Raw genomic sequence first — 15,377 nt, 5'->3', positions numbered from 1 at the left:
TGAGGGGCTGGAGTGTGTCCTGAGAAGGGAATGCAGCTGGGGAATGGTCTGGAGCACCAGGAGCAGCTGAGAGACCTGGGGCGGCTCAGCCTGGAGAAAAGGAGAAAAGGGGACTTTCTGGCTCTCCACAACTCCCTGACGGAAGGGGGGAGCCAGGAGGAGGCTGGGCTCTGCTGCCAGGGAACAGGGACAGGAGGAGAGGGAACGGCCTCAAGCTGCACCAGAGGAAGTTTATATTGGACATTAGCAAAAATTCCTTCACCAGAAAGGTTGTCAAGCACCTGCACAGGCTGTCCAGAGCAGTGGCAGAGTCACCATCCCTGGAAGTACTTCAGAAAAAGTGTGGATGTGGCACCCAGGGACACGGGTTAGTGCTAGACCTGGCAGTGCTTGGGGGAACAGTTGGACTCAATGACCTTAGAGGGCTTTTCCAACCTAAATGATTTCCTGATTCTATGAAACAAGAAACCCTGAAAATATCTATAGATCAAAAAATACCCCACGGGTCCCTGTCAAACATCCCCTGCACAGGGGAACTCCTGACTCCAAATCTGGCGGAGTTTCATCCACGAGTTTCCGAGCGGCACGTGTCAGCCAGGCAGCTGCAAGGACAACTTGGCAGGAGTGGCAGCAAACCACACCTGGAGCTTATCTCTCCAGCTGGGGCAACCTCCTCCCACAAAGTTTATAGTACAACTGCATGAAAAGCTGATCAATCCAGCACCAGGAAAAGCAGCACCCAGTGCAGGAGGTGTAATAACACTGGTGTTAGGCAGAAATCCTTCCCTGCAATGGGGCTGAGGCCCTGGCACAGGTTTGCCCAGAGAAGCTGTGGCTGCCCCAGCCCTGGAAGTGTCCCAGGCCAGGTTGGACAGGGTTTGGAGCACCCTGGGATAGTAGAAGGCATCCCTGCCCATGGCAGGGGGTGGAACAAAGTGAGTTCTAAGGTCCCTCCCAACCCAAACCATCCTGGGATTCTACAAAACACTGACAGCAAACACTTTGTATCAAACACTGACAGCGAGCCCTCCATCAGCAGGGAGAGCTGGGACAGCACCAGGGCTTCCTGCTGAATATTTTTGAATATTCATGTCCTAATATTCATGTTCTAAGCAGCCTCTGCCCGCGAGGAGATAACGCCTCTCTCACAGCTGGCAGGGGTGATCTTCCCAAGTGACAGCCTGGGTGACACAGTGCCCCGCCCTGATACCACTGCTGCACCCCGATAGCACGGTCCCAACAGAGCACTGGGGCTGCCCAGGGGCTGTCACACACGTCAGGCTGTTTTGGGGGTGGCATCAGGCAGTGGCACATCACAACCAGTCTGTGTTGTCCAGCAAAGTGCCCAAGAACAGCAGCATGACTGTAGCAGGATGAATCTCCTCACACTCAGGGAGGCTGTGGAGTGACACAGCTGGAATCGGTGACAGAACCCAGATGGGAAGGACATATACTTCCCCTTCCTGGCTGGGATCACTCCCACAGAAAAACTGACAGCTAAAATGACTTAGAGGACCAAGCAGAAACACCACCCAAATCAATGTGAAGATTTGTTCAACTCCAAGTTATGTCAGCCACTAAATTATTAAATAATAGCCAAATGAATCACTTGGGAACGAACATAGCGTTCCCCTTGCATCGTCTATTTTATATTTGTCTGGATCCTGTGTTTATTTTAGTCCCCAGCCGTGTTTGTTTGAAGAGCACTAATAGAGGGAACTCGTGGCTGTGCCCCAGTGAAACTGCAGAAACGAAAGAGCAACCCCAGACAGTGACGGTGTTTCGAGGAAGCCAGAACACTTCTCGTGTGAGAGCCTGGGATGCGGCTTCAGCTCCGGCAACCGCTTGACTGACCAACTGCAAAGCACAGCCAAGCAAAAATTGGCTTTATTCTGCCTCTTTCTGGCAGGTTGAGCTGTGAAGCTGGAGGCAGCTGCATTCCAGCAGCAGGGCAGTGGGGACCCGCCTCTTTACGGCAGGGCCCGGCCCTGTGCCATCGCCCCATGCGGGAGCTAAGGTTGAACCGGAGCAACTGGAATTGCACTCCTGCCCGTCAGCTTTTCTGTTTGCAAAAGGGGTTGATGCTCCAGTTTTCTCACTTCTTTTTTCTCTTCCAGCCAAGAGACTCTGCACTACAACAGCACCAGAACAGGGCGATCCGTGGTGGAGACTGCAGCTCAGTTTTTGGGACAGTATGTCTGGGGCAGGATTTGAACGTGGGTACAGGGACAGGGATTAAAATGCAGCAGAAATAAGTTTGTCCAATGTTCAGCCACTTCGAGGATCTGTATGTCAGGAGACATTGAGGCAGCTCATGGAGATCATGGCATATGAAAGTAAAACTGGAAACTGAAAAGAGGTGATAACAGCAGTAAAAAGCTGCAGAAGCACTCGGGCACTGCTGGGGGAATGGTTGGACTTGAAGTTAGAGGGCTCTTCCAACCTTAGTGATTCCATGATTCTGTTGAGCACAAAACCCTGTAAACATCTACAGGTCAAAAAATACTTCCAGCACTGGGCTCTGCTGACAGACCGCCACCAAAGCAGGAGAGGTTTAGAGACGATCCATGGGCACTGTGTGGTGTCTCTCTGGTTTCTCTGACTTCAAACAAAAGGAAATGCAAAGGCAGAGGATGAAATGCAAGGCCCTTCCATTAGTAACACACCGCAGTTCCCGCTGTGGCTGGAGGACAGAAGAGCAAAGCTCCAGAACCAGACTGGCTTTGGAGGATGAGGGGGGGTAACACAGCACACCTGTTTGTCCAAGAGGATAGAAGTTCTTCTTTCACAGAGCAACGCTTGGGTCTGGACTTTGGCAGGTTTTTTCTGCTCTTAGAGGGAAGGCAAATCAATTTAATAGAGGAGAAACCAGAAATTGCCAGGCTGCCCCACTGAACAGAGATTTGGCATAGGGAAGCAGCAATGCTTCCCAAGGCTCAGCTCTGAAATCAACACTGGGTATGATCCATACTGGCTCCCTTCAGCTTTCTGAACAGGGTCAGCTCTGAAAGGATAATGTACCCTAAAACCTGGTGAATTTGAGTGGAACAGACAAAAACATTTATTTTTCAAGGGATTTTTTTCCTTGCTTTTCTAACATTAACTGTCAGCAATGCTTTTCTCCCATTTTTGTCATAACTAGCACATGTATGTGGTTACATGACCTGTTAGGACACGTCATCCTGCACATGGAGCACTTTAACCAGAAGCACTGTCAAGTGTTTGGGAGGATCACAACTCCTCACCCAAGCACGACCCTGTCTGAAGGCCAGTGGAACAAATCCCAACAAAAGCAAGGGCATCATAAACCTCTCCACTTTCTAAGTGCAAGGCACATTCTTAACATGATCTTTGGTCATAAACAAGGAGCAGCATGTATATAAAAAGAAAAAAACAAGATCCTTTTCTTTGCAAACCCATTTGCACACAATGCTCTCCCCAGGGAGAGCGTAGAAAATAACTGGGATGTGCTCAGGCACTGCTGAGGACCTCTGAGAATTAACCCCAGGATGCTTCTGCCTGAAACAAGGGCAGCTAAACCTCTCTCCAAATTAGAAATACAGCATCAATCATTACTGTCAGCACCATGAAACCAGGCCCTGAAACCATTTGGAAGGTATCAGGCAGCAGCAATTGCTCCATCACCCCAGGGGTCTCTGGAGCAGGGCTGTGGCTGAGGGTCTGCCAAGGAGCCTTGGATAGTGTCCCTCTGTCCTCCCCTGGCCAGGACAAACTGCTTGGTGACTCTTCCTGGTGTCCGAAGCTTTGGAGAGAGGCAAGGGATGTCCCTGGCCTTAGAACACCAACACTTCCTTGTACATTTAATTTGAGAGTAAACTTTTTAAATGCAACATTCCCAGGCTCATCACTCCCTCAGACAGGAATGGGACACATGAAATTCACAAAAGTGTTGCTACATCAAAAGTAACTCTTGTTACTTATACCCTGGGGGAAGGGCTGTCCAGTCAGTGCTCATACATATTTATACATTTCCCATCTTATTCTAGAAGCTGTTTGTTGTGTTCCCGTTCAAACCTCCACTTGATTACATAAAACCAGCACACTTCTGATCTAAGGGGCAACTTCTTCATTCAGCTGAGGAGTAAAATAGTCAGAAACCTGAAACTGAAATGCTTCCAGTTCTGCAAGACTGTTGCATATGAAAACCACAACCTGCTCCCCCACTGTCTCTGGCACTTCAGATTTCTCTGCCTGCAGTAGCTGAACTACTGAAGGCTCCTTGTTCCCCCAGGTAACCACAGGAGGAACGTCTGTGCCGGCAGAGGCACCGCAAGCTGTGAGCCTTCCGCACATCAGACACTGCCACAGGCACGTAGGGAAAGGCAACGGGACCGAGCACGGCCGCGGGCAGCCCCTGGGCCCCGCTGCCCGGCCCGGAGCTGGGCTGGGGCGCCGGGGGAGCCAACAGGAGCCGGCCCCGGCACAGAGGAGCCGCCCTGACCTCTGCCGGGCACCGGCGGCACTGCACGGCCGAGCCGGCCCCACCCGCTCCTCCCTCACCCTCCGCAGGTGAAACGGGGCCCGGCAAAATCCGGGAACGGGCCTGCGCCTTCCCAGCTCACCGCTGAATCCCGCTCCAGGGCAGTTCAGGCTGCGAGTGCCTCCCGCAGCACCTGCGGCCATCCCACGTTTCTGCGACACGAGGTGGCCGACACAGCAACACACAGTGCTGAACTGATCAACAGAACCGCAGAGTCACTGAGGGTGGAAGAGACCTTCAAGTCCCAGTCCAACCATAAATAACACTAAGTGATTTAAAAAAAAATAAATAAATCCAGACACTGAGCTCAGCAAGCCAAGGGGGCAGCACTGGTACATCCTTCCCTTAGAGCTTCACCATCACCTTGTCCCTGGCTTGGGACACCACCAAGTGAAGGAAATTCCATCACCAGTGTTCATCATGAGGGATTTAATCTAAACCACACAACTGAATCAATGGAGCACATTTTCTCTGGGACACAGGACCAAGGTAGCCCTTGGGCAGTGGGGGAAGCTCCACCTGCTCTCCAGCCATGTTGCATTTAGAGGAAGTGAATCTTCAGGGTAAGTTTTGGTTTCCAGACCAGCAACTTCCAAACTGAGATAGGATGAATACCTTAATTGCTGTTCCCAACCCATAGCCAGCATGCAAAGTCCATAGCGAACCTTTGCATCTCCAGCTGGTTTTCCAAGGAATCACTCCAGGGCTCACTGTCAGGCAAGAAGCCAGGTGGCATCAGCTACTGACTACCCCAGCTGAACCTGTAGAACAGGGATTAGATTGCCATGGCAGAGGGACACCCTGCACCTCACCACGGACAGGTGAGCAGACACTGCCAGGTGCAGCTGAGTTGGACAGTTCACAGGTGTGTTACAGCCAGGTGGGGTGACTGTCACAGTCAGGGACAAGTTATATACTGAACAACAAGTTGTAACCAAAACTTTAATCCCAAGGATCTCACAAAAGACATTTTACAAGTGACATGAAAATTCTTGTACAGTAAAGAAATGTTTAATTTCTAATGTTTACAATGTACCATTAGACACAACACATCCACTCCAGGTGTCAGTTCTGCTGTGGATTTGGTCTATTCAGAGGTTCTGGAATAGATGGTCAATCAACAATCAGCTAATTAAGGACTCTACTCACACCAAGTACAAAATTAACTGACCCTACAGCTACAATGTTTTATTTCATGGAATATAAAGCAGCTCAGTCGGAACTGGAGCTGGATGAAGCTGCAGCCCAACCCTTTCCCTCCCGGTGCCACTGGCTCACTATTCTCTTTTCCAGACATAGGCTATGGAACACCCATGTCCTGCTCTGCTCCCAGTCTGATTCCACAAGAACACACCATCCCAGCACACTTCCTCGAGCTGAGCCCCAGCAACCCCCAGCCCAGCCCAGCCGTGCTCTCCCAGCAACACAACACAGACCATTTGCCCTTCCACACACACACACACACACACAGAGCGTCTAATAGTACATTGGAAAACCATTAACATTACAAATCATAGGATCTGCTCAGAACCATATACAGATTCACATCTTTACATTTGCCACCTGTTACAAGATACAAGAAACAAAGCAAGTTCAACAGCTAAAACATTTTAAAAATGCACCAAGCTTTATGAAGTGTCAAAACAAAACAATGTTCTGTACATACTCCTGGCCTCGGATCTCATGACTTCCTGTACACAGCTCCTTCCCACAGTCCTATTTCCTCTCATTTGACCTGGAGCGACTGAAGAACAGACAGGTAAAGTTAGGATCCAGGCGTCAGGAGCAGCAGATTTTCCTTTAAGCCCCCCAGCCACAATCAGCAGGTGATACTTAAGCATTTTTAAAATACTGTTCATTTAATAAAACTGAGTATTTTATTGTTCAGGGTGAAGAATCTCCTACAACACTAGAAGCGATTCTCCACCACTGCCTTCTTCAGTATTTACCAAGGCACAGAAAACCATTTTTACATTTACTCAGAACACACCAACACTGAAGACTCTTCTTACCTGCGAGACCTGGAAAAGGAGCGAGAAGGCTTGTGGTTCCTCTCCCGTGAGAGTGATCTTTCTCTTCTTCTATCTCTGGAGAGGGACCTGGTACAGATCACAACACCACACTATCAGAGCAAAGCTCAATTAGGCCAGCAAGGCTTCCTGAGGAGCTTCCCTTCAGGAGTGAAGGTTTTTAACTATTCAACCAGGGGGAAACCTGTTACCAGTGCTGCTATTAACCCTTTCTCAAGGGAAGAATAATCAGCCTGAGCAACAGCTTACAACGTGCTGTGAACAGGCATGCAGTACTTTGCAGAAGTTTTTTCTTTCAGAATCCCATCCTGATTTCTTTCAGAATCACATCCTGATTTATGGCTGGACTCAATCTTAAAGGTATTTTCCCACCTCAGGGCTCTATGATCCTATGCTCACAGTGTCTGTGAGAGAGTAGCACATTAACACTTAAACTCTGGGGAAAACTGACAAAGACCCCAAACAGCTGCAGAATGGAAATTACTTCTGTTCTTAATATCCTTCCACTGCTATCCCTGGAATCTCTAACAGCTCAGTAATTCCAGTCAAGCAGTATGACAGAAGCAAATCTGTTTCCCTTTTACCAAACTACAGTCTGACTGTGCACAGCCTATGCGTGGAGCTGTTTTGGGCTGCTCCTTTTCAGCCCTCCAGGCTGGAGCAGTCCATGGGGCAGGAAAGGGATTCATACCTGCTGCGGCTCCGGGAAAAGCTCCTCCTTCGCGGTGATCTAGAACCAGAAAACCAAATGTGAGGCACTTTATCCATTCTTTGAGCTTTAATGGGGTGAGGCATTTCCCAACTTGTCAAACTCACTGTTGGGCCCAGGGAACGTGCCAAGAATAACTGGCATCCATCATCCAGTAAAAGGCATGGAAAGATTAGGCAGTAAAACCAAGCTCAGTGTGAACAGCACGTTTCCAACCACGAATTCACTTAACTAAGAATGCGTCAGAGCAGAGTTGTCCAATGCAACACTTTCCATTTCAACTAAATACACTGCCCAGAACACCACACCAAAGTCCCACAGGTGGTTCCAAAAAAAAAAAAAAAAAAAAAATAGCACAGAGCAAATGTTTTGGAACCCATGCAAGCCAAAAAGGTCCATAACAAGACATAAGAGATATCAAGTGGAAAAAAAGTGAAAATGCGCTCAGTGTCAATATTGATAATGCCATTAAGTGCTACATTAGAACTGCATATTTGTGATTGTCATTTTAATGCCATAGAGTGTGTTTAGACTATTTTCTTATAAAAAAAAAAAATTTAAAAATATAACCTTAGCTCGGCCCAGTTCATCCCAAAAAGTAATTGTTTTAAGTTTTGAAAACTGTTAGTAAAACCATTTAAAGGTGATAGGATTTTTCTGGCAAGGAAAAGCTACATTTGTTAGAGCTTTATTAAAAATTTAGTTTGGCATCTCACATGCAAATATCCTGGTTTTTACATTATTCACAGTGTAAGAGCTTCCATATCACCCTTAAAAGTTTTCTCAAGCAACATATGTACGTTACCACTCAATTATGCACAGCCAGCCTTTGATTGAGAAAAGTAATTACTTATAAGCCGCTTACTCCTTATTTTAACCAGCAGTAAACTGTATAAGCAGGAAAAACTTACAAGTCTTTGGTTTCAACAAGCTAGAAATGGTGAGGTGAGGCTGCCGGACTGACTGCCAAGAAGAATTTGCTGAAAAGGTTTTGCCAGATGTTGCGTTGTATTTAGTTGGTTGGCGAAGGGGGTGTTGTGGATTTTTCCTGCTTTTTTGTTAGCCGAAGGCTGCTGCTGTAGTTGTTGTGAAGACATTTGGTAAATAAACAGCTGAGCTGATTGGCCGGGAATGTGTGGGCGGTCGAGGTGGCTGCTGCCGATTTGGTTAAGGTTGGAGAGAAGGCTGAGAGAAAACAGCATGCTCGGGAACCAAAGGGCGGTGCAACCTGACGACTGGCCATGCCTGGGTCATGTGAAACGACACCAGCCAAGCTGCATGGGGCGCGCTGGTCACATGACGCTGAAAGGGCTAGTTGGCTGGCTAATGCAGACTCAGAGGGTGGTGAGAAGAGACATGATGGTGACTCTGTAACGGGTTCATTTTTATTAATAGATGGACCAAAAAGCATAAAAAAAATGAAAAACAAGCCATCAGTACAACCATCTATTAGCTAACAAATACTCCTAATGTGTTATTTTTTTTCAACAGCAAAAGGGTAAGCTTGAAACCCTGACTTGGGAGGACTTCACTCACCTGCCACAGGTAAATTCAGTCCTGTAAAAACCACGTTGCACACTTAAACTGCCAGACAAACTAGTCTGGGTCCAAGAACGTGCCAGTTCCCAAAAATCCTGCTATATGCTAGAGCTGGGTTTGCAAACCTCAAGTGACAGGATCATCACACGATGCTTTAATTCCAGCTAACACTAAAGTGTCAAGATTCCAGATGTTTAGAGCAACTGTTACTCAATCTATTATTAAACAGCTGCCTGCTTGGGAAGTATTTAAGTTCTGCAAACAAAGTGGAAAAACCCATTGGTATGGAAATGCTAAACTGCTGTATGTCATGTTCTGCCATTATGGAGTAAAGGAAAGGAACAGGCTAAGTTGAAGTATGGGGAAGAAAGGGAAAGTGTGGCTAGAAGATGAGCAGATTTTAAGAGGAAGGAGGATAAGCCCAGGACAGAGGGCACTGACTACCAACTGCACAGTCACCTAAGGACAAAAGCCAACAACATTCAACACAACTTAAGTTCACCTCGATTTTGTGGGGGGTTGATTTTGGTTTTTTTTTAGCATTTGTCATTTCCGAATCATGATCAGATAGATGAATGTTATCCATCAACATGCCTTTAACAAGCCTGCTTCTAGGATGCTACGTGGTAACTGTGCCAAGAGCTCTAGGATTGTGCTGTGCCCAGGTACCTGCGCCGAGGAGGGGGACTCCTCCTGCGATAGTCATCCCGAGGACGCCGGCCCCATGATGGAGGGGGGCCGCGGTTCCGACTCCGCTTTTCCCCGTTGGAGAGCTCCACTCGGACACGACACCCACACAGGGTTCTGGGAAGAGAGATTGACACTGGTTAGCATTTCCAGGGAGAAGGCAGCACAGAATAAAACATACACAATCCACAAAAGGGAAAAAGAACAGATAAGGGCAAAAATGTTCTGTCATCAAAGCACAGTGTTCAGAGTCAGCTCCAGCATGACTGTGGTGGACCCTTCCCTGGAAGTGTCCAAGGCCAGGTTGGACGGGGTTTGGAGCAACCTGATCTACCCAGTGGAAGGTGTCCCTGGCCATGGCAGGGTGTGGAACAGGATGGGCTTCCAGCCCAAACCGTTCTGGGATTCTATGGCAGACAAAAGGTTTGGCTGCTTCTCAAAACTGCTGTGCCAGTAAAGCACGCAGGGAAGGAAGCAAGGAGCGTCTCCATTATCAGTTTTGCCTCTTTATAGTAACACCATCTGCAATTTAATTAACACACATAAAGAGATGCAAGTAATTTCTAACTTGGGAGTTCAATTGTGAAGTGCAAAATTAACCATTACAATGCTATTTACTAAGGAGGGCAGGGTTAGATGGGATATTGGGGAGAAATTCCTCCCTGTGAGGGCGGGAAGGCCCTGGCACAGGGTGCCCAGAAGAGCTGTGGCTGTCCCTGGATCTCTGGGAGTCTCCAAGGCCAGGCTGGACAGGGCTTGGAGCAACCTGGGACAGTGGAAGATGTCCCTGCCCATGGCAGGGGTGGGACTGGATCAGCTTTGAGGTCTCTTCCAGCCAAAACCTTTCTGGGATTCTATTTCTGCACTGTAAGAACATCCTTAAAGTACCATATAAATAAATAGTGCATAACAAATGTATCAAGACCTTAGTCCTGCAGTTTCAGCTTCCCAATTTATAAATGTACCACTCCTACAATGTCTCATATTTTGACCAGCCAAGTCAAGCACACAAGCACATTTTACCTTCCATCTAGTTCTCTTACTGCATCAGCTGCATCTCGGGGATCTTCAAATTCCACAAAGGCAAAACCAGGAGGATTTCTCGCCACCCATACACTGCGCAGTGGTCCATAGTAGCCAAAAGCTCGCTCTAACTCCGTTTTGTTGCCATTGTTTCCAAGGTTACCCACATAAACCTTGCAGTCCAGAGGACAAGAGTCGCGATGCATTGCTAGGACAAGAAAAAAGAAGTACACATATATTTAACACAGCGCATGTGCTTGCTCACTTCCAAGGGAAGTCACTCTAGTGGCTGCTTCCCCCTGAAACTTCAGCAGTGATACGAGCTTATGGAAACATTGCGTGAAAGGGGTGGGCGGAGAGCGTTAAAACCCAACAAAAAAGAGACGTGCTATGCCGCATTGTGATTAAAATCCACTATTTCGGAGAATTTCATTTACTTTTACGGTTTAGGTTTGAGGGGTGGGTATTCCTGCGCCCCTCTTCTTGTTTAGCGCGGGGGAAGTCTGCAGAGGGCGCTGCGCGGGGGAGGCTCCATTGTTCCCGGATCGGGATTAGGATCACGGCAATCCGCGCACAAAAGCGGGGGGCAGCGCCATCTCCGGCCGAGCCCCGTGGGCACTGCCCGGGGACGCGCTCCGGAGCTGCTCCTCGCTGCGGTGTGAGGGACCAGCGCTGCCTCGGGCGGGCGGGACGCCGCCACTCCGCCCCCACGGCACCTCCCGCCCCACATCGCCTCACATGCCGCGGGGAGCAGGCCGAGAACGGGCTCCTCCCGGCAACCCGCGGACTACCCACCGTCTCCCCGCCCGGTTCCGTTCAGGGCCGCGGCAGCCGCCGCCCCAGGCCCGGCGTTACAAAATGGCGGCTGCTCTTTGTTTGCCGCCGCCGTCGCTTCCATCCGCCCTGCCGGGTACCGAGACCGCGGCTGCCGCCTCCCCCCCGCCCTCCGCGGTGAAGATCCTCACCGGTGCTCAGAGGGAGGCCGCGCGAAGGGAGCCCGCGCTAAACTCAGCCGACTCGACCCTCAGCGAGACCCCAGCTCCGCTTTTCCTCACTGGACAAAATGGCGGCCGGCGCCTACCCCGCCCGCCTTTATATAGGGCCAGCCCTCTCCCACGTGATGCTATGCAACAGCGAATCAGAGGGCGCCGTCGCGCTGATTGACAGGTGGCGTCACGGCGCGCGCGCAGGTGGGTGGGATCTTGGCGGCAATGGCGGGAGCGCTGAGGCGGCTCTGCGGGCCCCGCCCGGGCCCTGAAATGCGGGAACGGTAACGCCCCCAGAACTGTTCTTTTTCTGTCTAAAACGAAAAATAAAGTTTTATTTCCTTGTGTTTCTGGCCCGGTGAGATCCGTCCAGGTAGGGCTAACACATTAGAACGTTTCAATTCTCTCAGAGCCATTTGTCCCCATGAGCTTTTAATAAGTGTGTTGAGCAAACTGCTGTAAGCCAGAGTTTTTGGTAAATTTTATGTCTGAGCTTTGCTTACTGAGGCACAAAAGACGGAACTTTTTTTAAGCACTTGAGAAAACGAGAGGATTTGAAAGGAGGAATTTTAGTTACAGATACACAGTGCTGTTGATGTGCTTTGCCAAACTCTCATTCGTACATGACATTTGTACATACAACATGAGTTTTAACCTCTAATTAAACAATTAACTTGCTCCAAAGGGGTTGCCTTAGATAACAAACCTCCTGATTTATCAGGTAATACATGAAACCCACCCAGGGCTGTTGCTGCAATAATCTCCCAAAAACCTCCCTTCGCAACCAGGCTGGGTTTAATCCAGACTTCATGTCTTTGCCATGGGCCAAAGAAGACTAATTTATCTGGCACAAGTATAATTAATAATATTTTGGATCATACCATGTACAATAAGGCGTTTTGAGTATAAATTAATGCTCGTTGACTCTGCTTTCCAAGCAGGAACTGTGCAGAGGATGGGGCGTCCTCAGTCTACCAGAATTCCAGAAACCCAAGTGGAATGAAAAACAACCGGCTGATATCATTAACTGGAATTTCCCAAAATCTTTTGCAGCATCCCACATTATTTTTAAGAGCTTTTTCTCAGTAAAATCCTCCAAAGGTCAAAACTGGCCAAGGGACAGAAACACAACAATGATTTTGAGGTAATGGATGCTCCAAAGTATCTTAATTGTGTGTACAGTTATCTGAGGGTTACCTGCCTTTAATTAAGGAAATCTAATCCATTGTAATCTAAATTAGCTGACAGCTAATTTCCTGAGGCAACACAAACAAAGGAAATAATTTGAAGGTTGGAGCTGTTCAGCCATTTCACTTTGTGACTTCTTTCAGACAGTGATTTCCAGTACTCGCTTCCCTTCTCCAAAGGGGTTTGCAGCATTCCTAGACCCTGCTCATATCACATAATGTACATTTCAAACATTAAGTTTTGCAATAATGGATATTTTTTTAAAAAAAGAAACAGAACAAATATTAGACAGCAACTTGGACAACCTTGTACTCCTAACAGAATTTATGATTTCATACCAAAGTTACACATGATGTATGAAGATAATTCCAGATGACAGACTTGGGAACAAAGCATTTATTCAGAAGTTGGTTCACGTCCTGCAATGCAAACAGAGCACTCAGCACTCACCTAGGACATGTTACCTGCTCCATTCAAGCACTTCTTCCCTGGGGTTCAGCCTGTCACCACATTTGATAAATCACAGTCCACAAAAATCATGTCATCCAAACATAATCCATTTTCAGTTTGCTTTTGGCATTACTCAGAAACTAAACATGGCCCATCACCAGGACACAAGGCAGAAGTCAGAGTGTTCAGCCAAATTCCCAGGGTTGGGATGTGCCAGCACAGCCACACAGCACTCGTGTCATTCCAAAGTCAGCAATTTGATTGTCCTCCCAAAGCCTGTCCCCAAACCAGCCCTGAGCAGCACTACATGTGGATGTCACATCTGTGTGGAAGCTGCTTTGTGCTACGTTACCTCCCTCCTTATTCCAAGTTGGTGAATGTTTGGAAAATCCTGCTGCATTGCACTCGGTGGCTTTTACAGTAACAAATGCCACTTGTGTCCAGTACCATTGGTTAAATGCTTTATAGCCCCCCCCAGACCAGGATCCAAGACCACACTGACCTGGAGTAAGGTGTTCTAGTCAAACTGCTGTCATGGTTTCTGAGATTTCAGTCTCAGAGAGGAAAATGAACACATTCTAGACATTATGATTTCGAAGAAACCTCAGCTGTGTGAGCCAAATTTAAGGGATCACAGAACCACAGAATATCCTGAGCTGGAAAGGACCCACAAGAACCATCAAAGATCCACACCTGGTCCTTCACAGGACACCCCAGAATCCCACCATGTGACTGAGAGCATTGTCCAAATGCTCCTGGAGCTCTGGATAGCTCTGGAGACAGATAATATTTACTGGAAAATACTTTTATCTGCAAGAAGATCTCTTAGAGCTGCTCCTCAAGCGCAACCAGACGCTAACAAAACCAGTTATTTACTGGCACGATTCTGCCCACAGAAAGGCCTTTTGCTGGGAAACGTTATTGCTCGAACCCAACAGGAACTGGTGGAGGGGACACATCTTCAGTCAGAAACCAACTGCACAAGGCACATCTGAGCCTGCTGTCATGAGGTTCCTGTGGATTCAGCCCACTTTCACATCCTGCCCATAGACCAGCCCTGGTGAAGGCCATTTTCTGAAGAAACAGAGACTTACACAAGCCTGATCTTTAGATACATTACAGTGCCTGAGCTTATTCCCACAAACTCTTCTGTTTACGGGGTATAAATCCCTTATTTCCTTACTTTTAAAACATGTATTTTTTAACCGTGAAAGCTTTTATGTCTGCCTCAGACTTCATGTAAAGGGAGAGTGAAACAACAGACTGTAATTTATGTATCATAGACCTAAACTAAGCACAATAGCACACCATGTCCCCAAGACTCAGCACTTGGGGATTAATTAGTGAGAAGTTTCTTTACTTCAATGACATTTAATTGCTCAGCCTTCATCCCTACCCTTCCAGGTGTGAAGCTTCTGCCACTGTTGATGTCTCACATCTAAGCTTTGGGCACCACAGTGACATTCTGTTGCAGGGGCAGATCCTAGAGAGTTCCTTTTTGTGGAGACAGAGCCCATGGCACTGGGAGACATCCCTTCTTTTTTTGTTGTTTTTACTCAGGTGAGGTCCTCAGGAGATTTCTGCAATGCTGTGGAACCTGGAATAAGCCCAGAGAGCCCAGTGGGTGTTACAGGAGCAGCAAAAGGGACCTGAGGCTTTGTCTCAGCTTTACCTGAATTTGTTTTGCACACATAAAATATTCCATCTGGAGACTATTTTGGGAAGAAAAGAGAATCAGCCCCAGGCTTGGCTTCAGGGTAGGTTTTGGAGGACAAAACACTCACCCTTGCTACCATGTTCAGCCAGAGCTGTGAGTCCCAGGAGCTTCTGTAAATCTGGCCTGAAGTCAGAAAATGGAAAATGAAAACAGTGAGCCTGAGTCACTGCTGTTCAACTCTAATTTTAATTCCCTGGAAGATGGGAGTTTTCTCTGGAATGACGCAGTACATAGTGCATAGGGGCCAGGATTTCAAACTGCTCTTGGAACAGTTTACCCCACTCCCAAATGTGATTGCTGGCACCTCTCCAGATGGCACAGGACTGTCCCCAGCAAAAAGAAGGTGACACAGAAGAGCTAAAAGCACCCTGAGGGAGGGGAAGCCTGGAACTCACTCCTGGGAGCTGAACTTTACCTCTTGAAATGATTATGGAAGCCATGGATCTGCTGGCTCCTTCCCCGGGGGCAGAGAGCTGGTGATGCCCCTGTAGCACCTCGAGTGTAGGTGCGGTGGTGCCAAAATCTTCGTGGTTTGCTATGAGGTGTC

General features: G+C 48.0%; 1 protein-coding gene across 1 annotated transcript; it reads right to left on the bottom strand.

Annotated features, from left to right (window-relative positions):
• Positions 1–5,429: 5,429 nt before the first annotated feature.
• Positions 5,430–11,563, bottom strand: SRSF3 (serine and arginine rich splicing factor 3). The gene is made up of 6 exons (XM_048328016.1): positions 11,455–11,563; positions 10,490–10,697; positions 9,449–9,583; positions 7,223–7,261; positions 6,514–6,600; positions 5,430–6,245 (listed from the first exon to the last, which is right to left on the bottom strand). The coding sequence occupies exons 2-6, from the start codon at positions 10,693–10,695 to the stop codon at positions 6,218–6,220; spliced, it is 495 nt and encodes a 164-aa protein (XP_048183973.1). The 5' UTR covers positions 10,696–10,697; positions 11,455–11,563; the 3' UTR covers positions 5,430–6,217.
• Positions 11,564–15,377: the final 3,814 nt, after the last annotated feature.

The sequence above is a fragment of the Corvus hawaiiensis genome, chromosome 24 (genome assembly GCF_020740725.1).
Source record: "Corvus hawaiiensis isolate bCorHaw1 chromosome 24, bCorHaw1.pri.cur, whole genome shotgun sequence".
Classification (NCBI taxonomy): domain Eukaryota; kingdom Metazoa; phylum Chordata; class Aves; order Passeriformes; family Corvidae; genus Corvus; species Corvus hawaiiensis.
This window is presented reverse-complemented; position numbering and strand designations above follow the sequence as displayed.

Bases quoted from the DNA above. Each gene is read 5' to 3' on its own strand.
- SRSF3 (XM_048328016.1), bottom strand. From the start codon at position 10,695: ATGCATCGCGACTCTTGTCCTCTGGACTGCAAGGTTTATGTGGGTAAC. The intron at 9,584-10,489 runs GTAAAATGTGCT...CTCTCTTCCCAG, and splicing joins GTAAGAGAACTAGATGGAAG to AACCCTGTGTGGGTGTCGTG. The intron at 6,246-6,513 runs GTAAGAAGAGTC...TCTGTTCTTCAG, and splicing joins TCCTTTTCCAGGTCTCGCAG to TCGCTCCAGGTCAAATGAGA.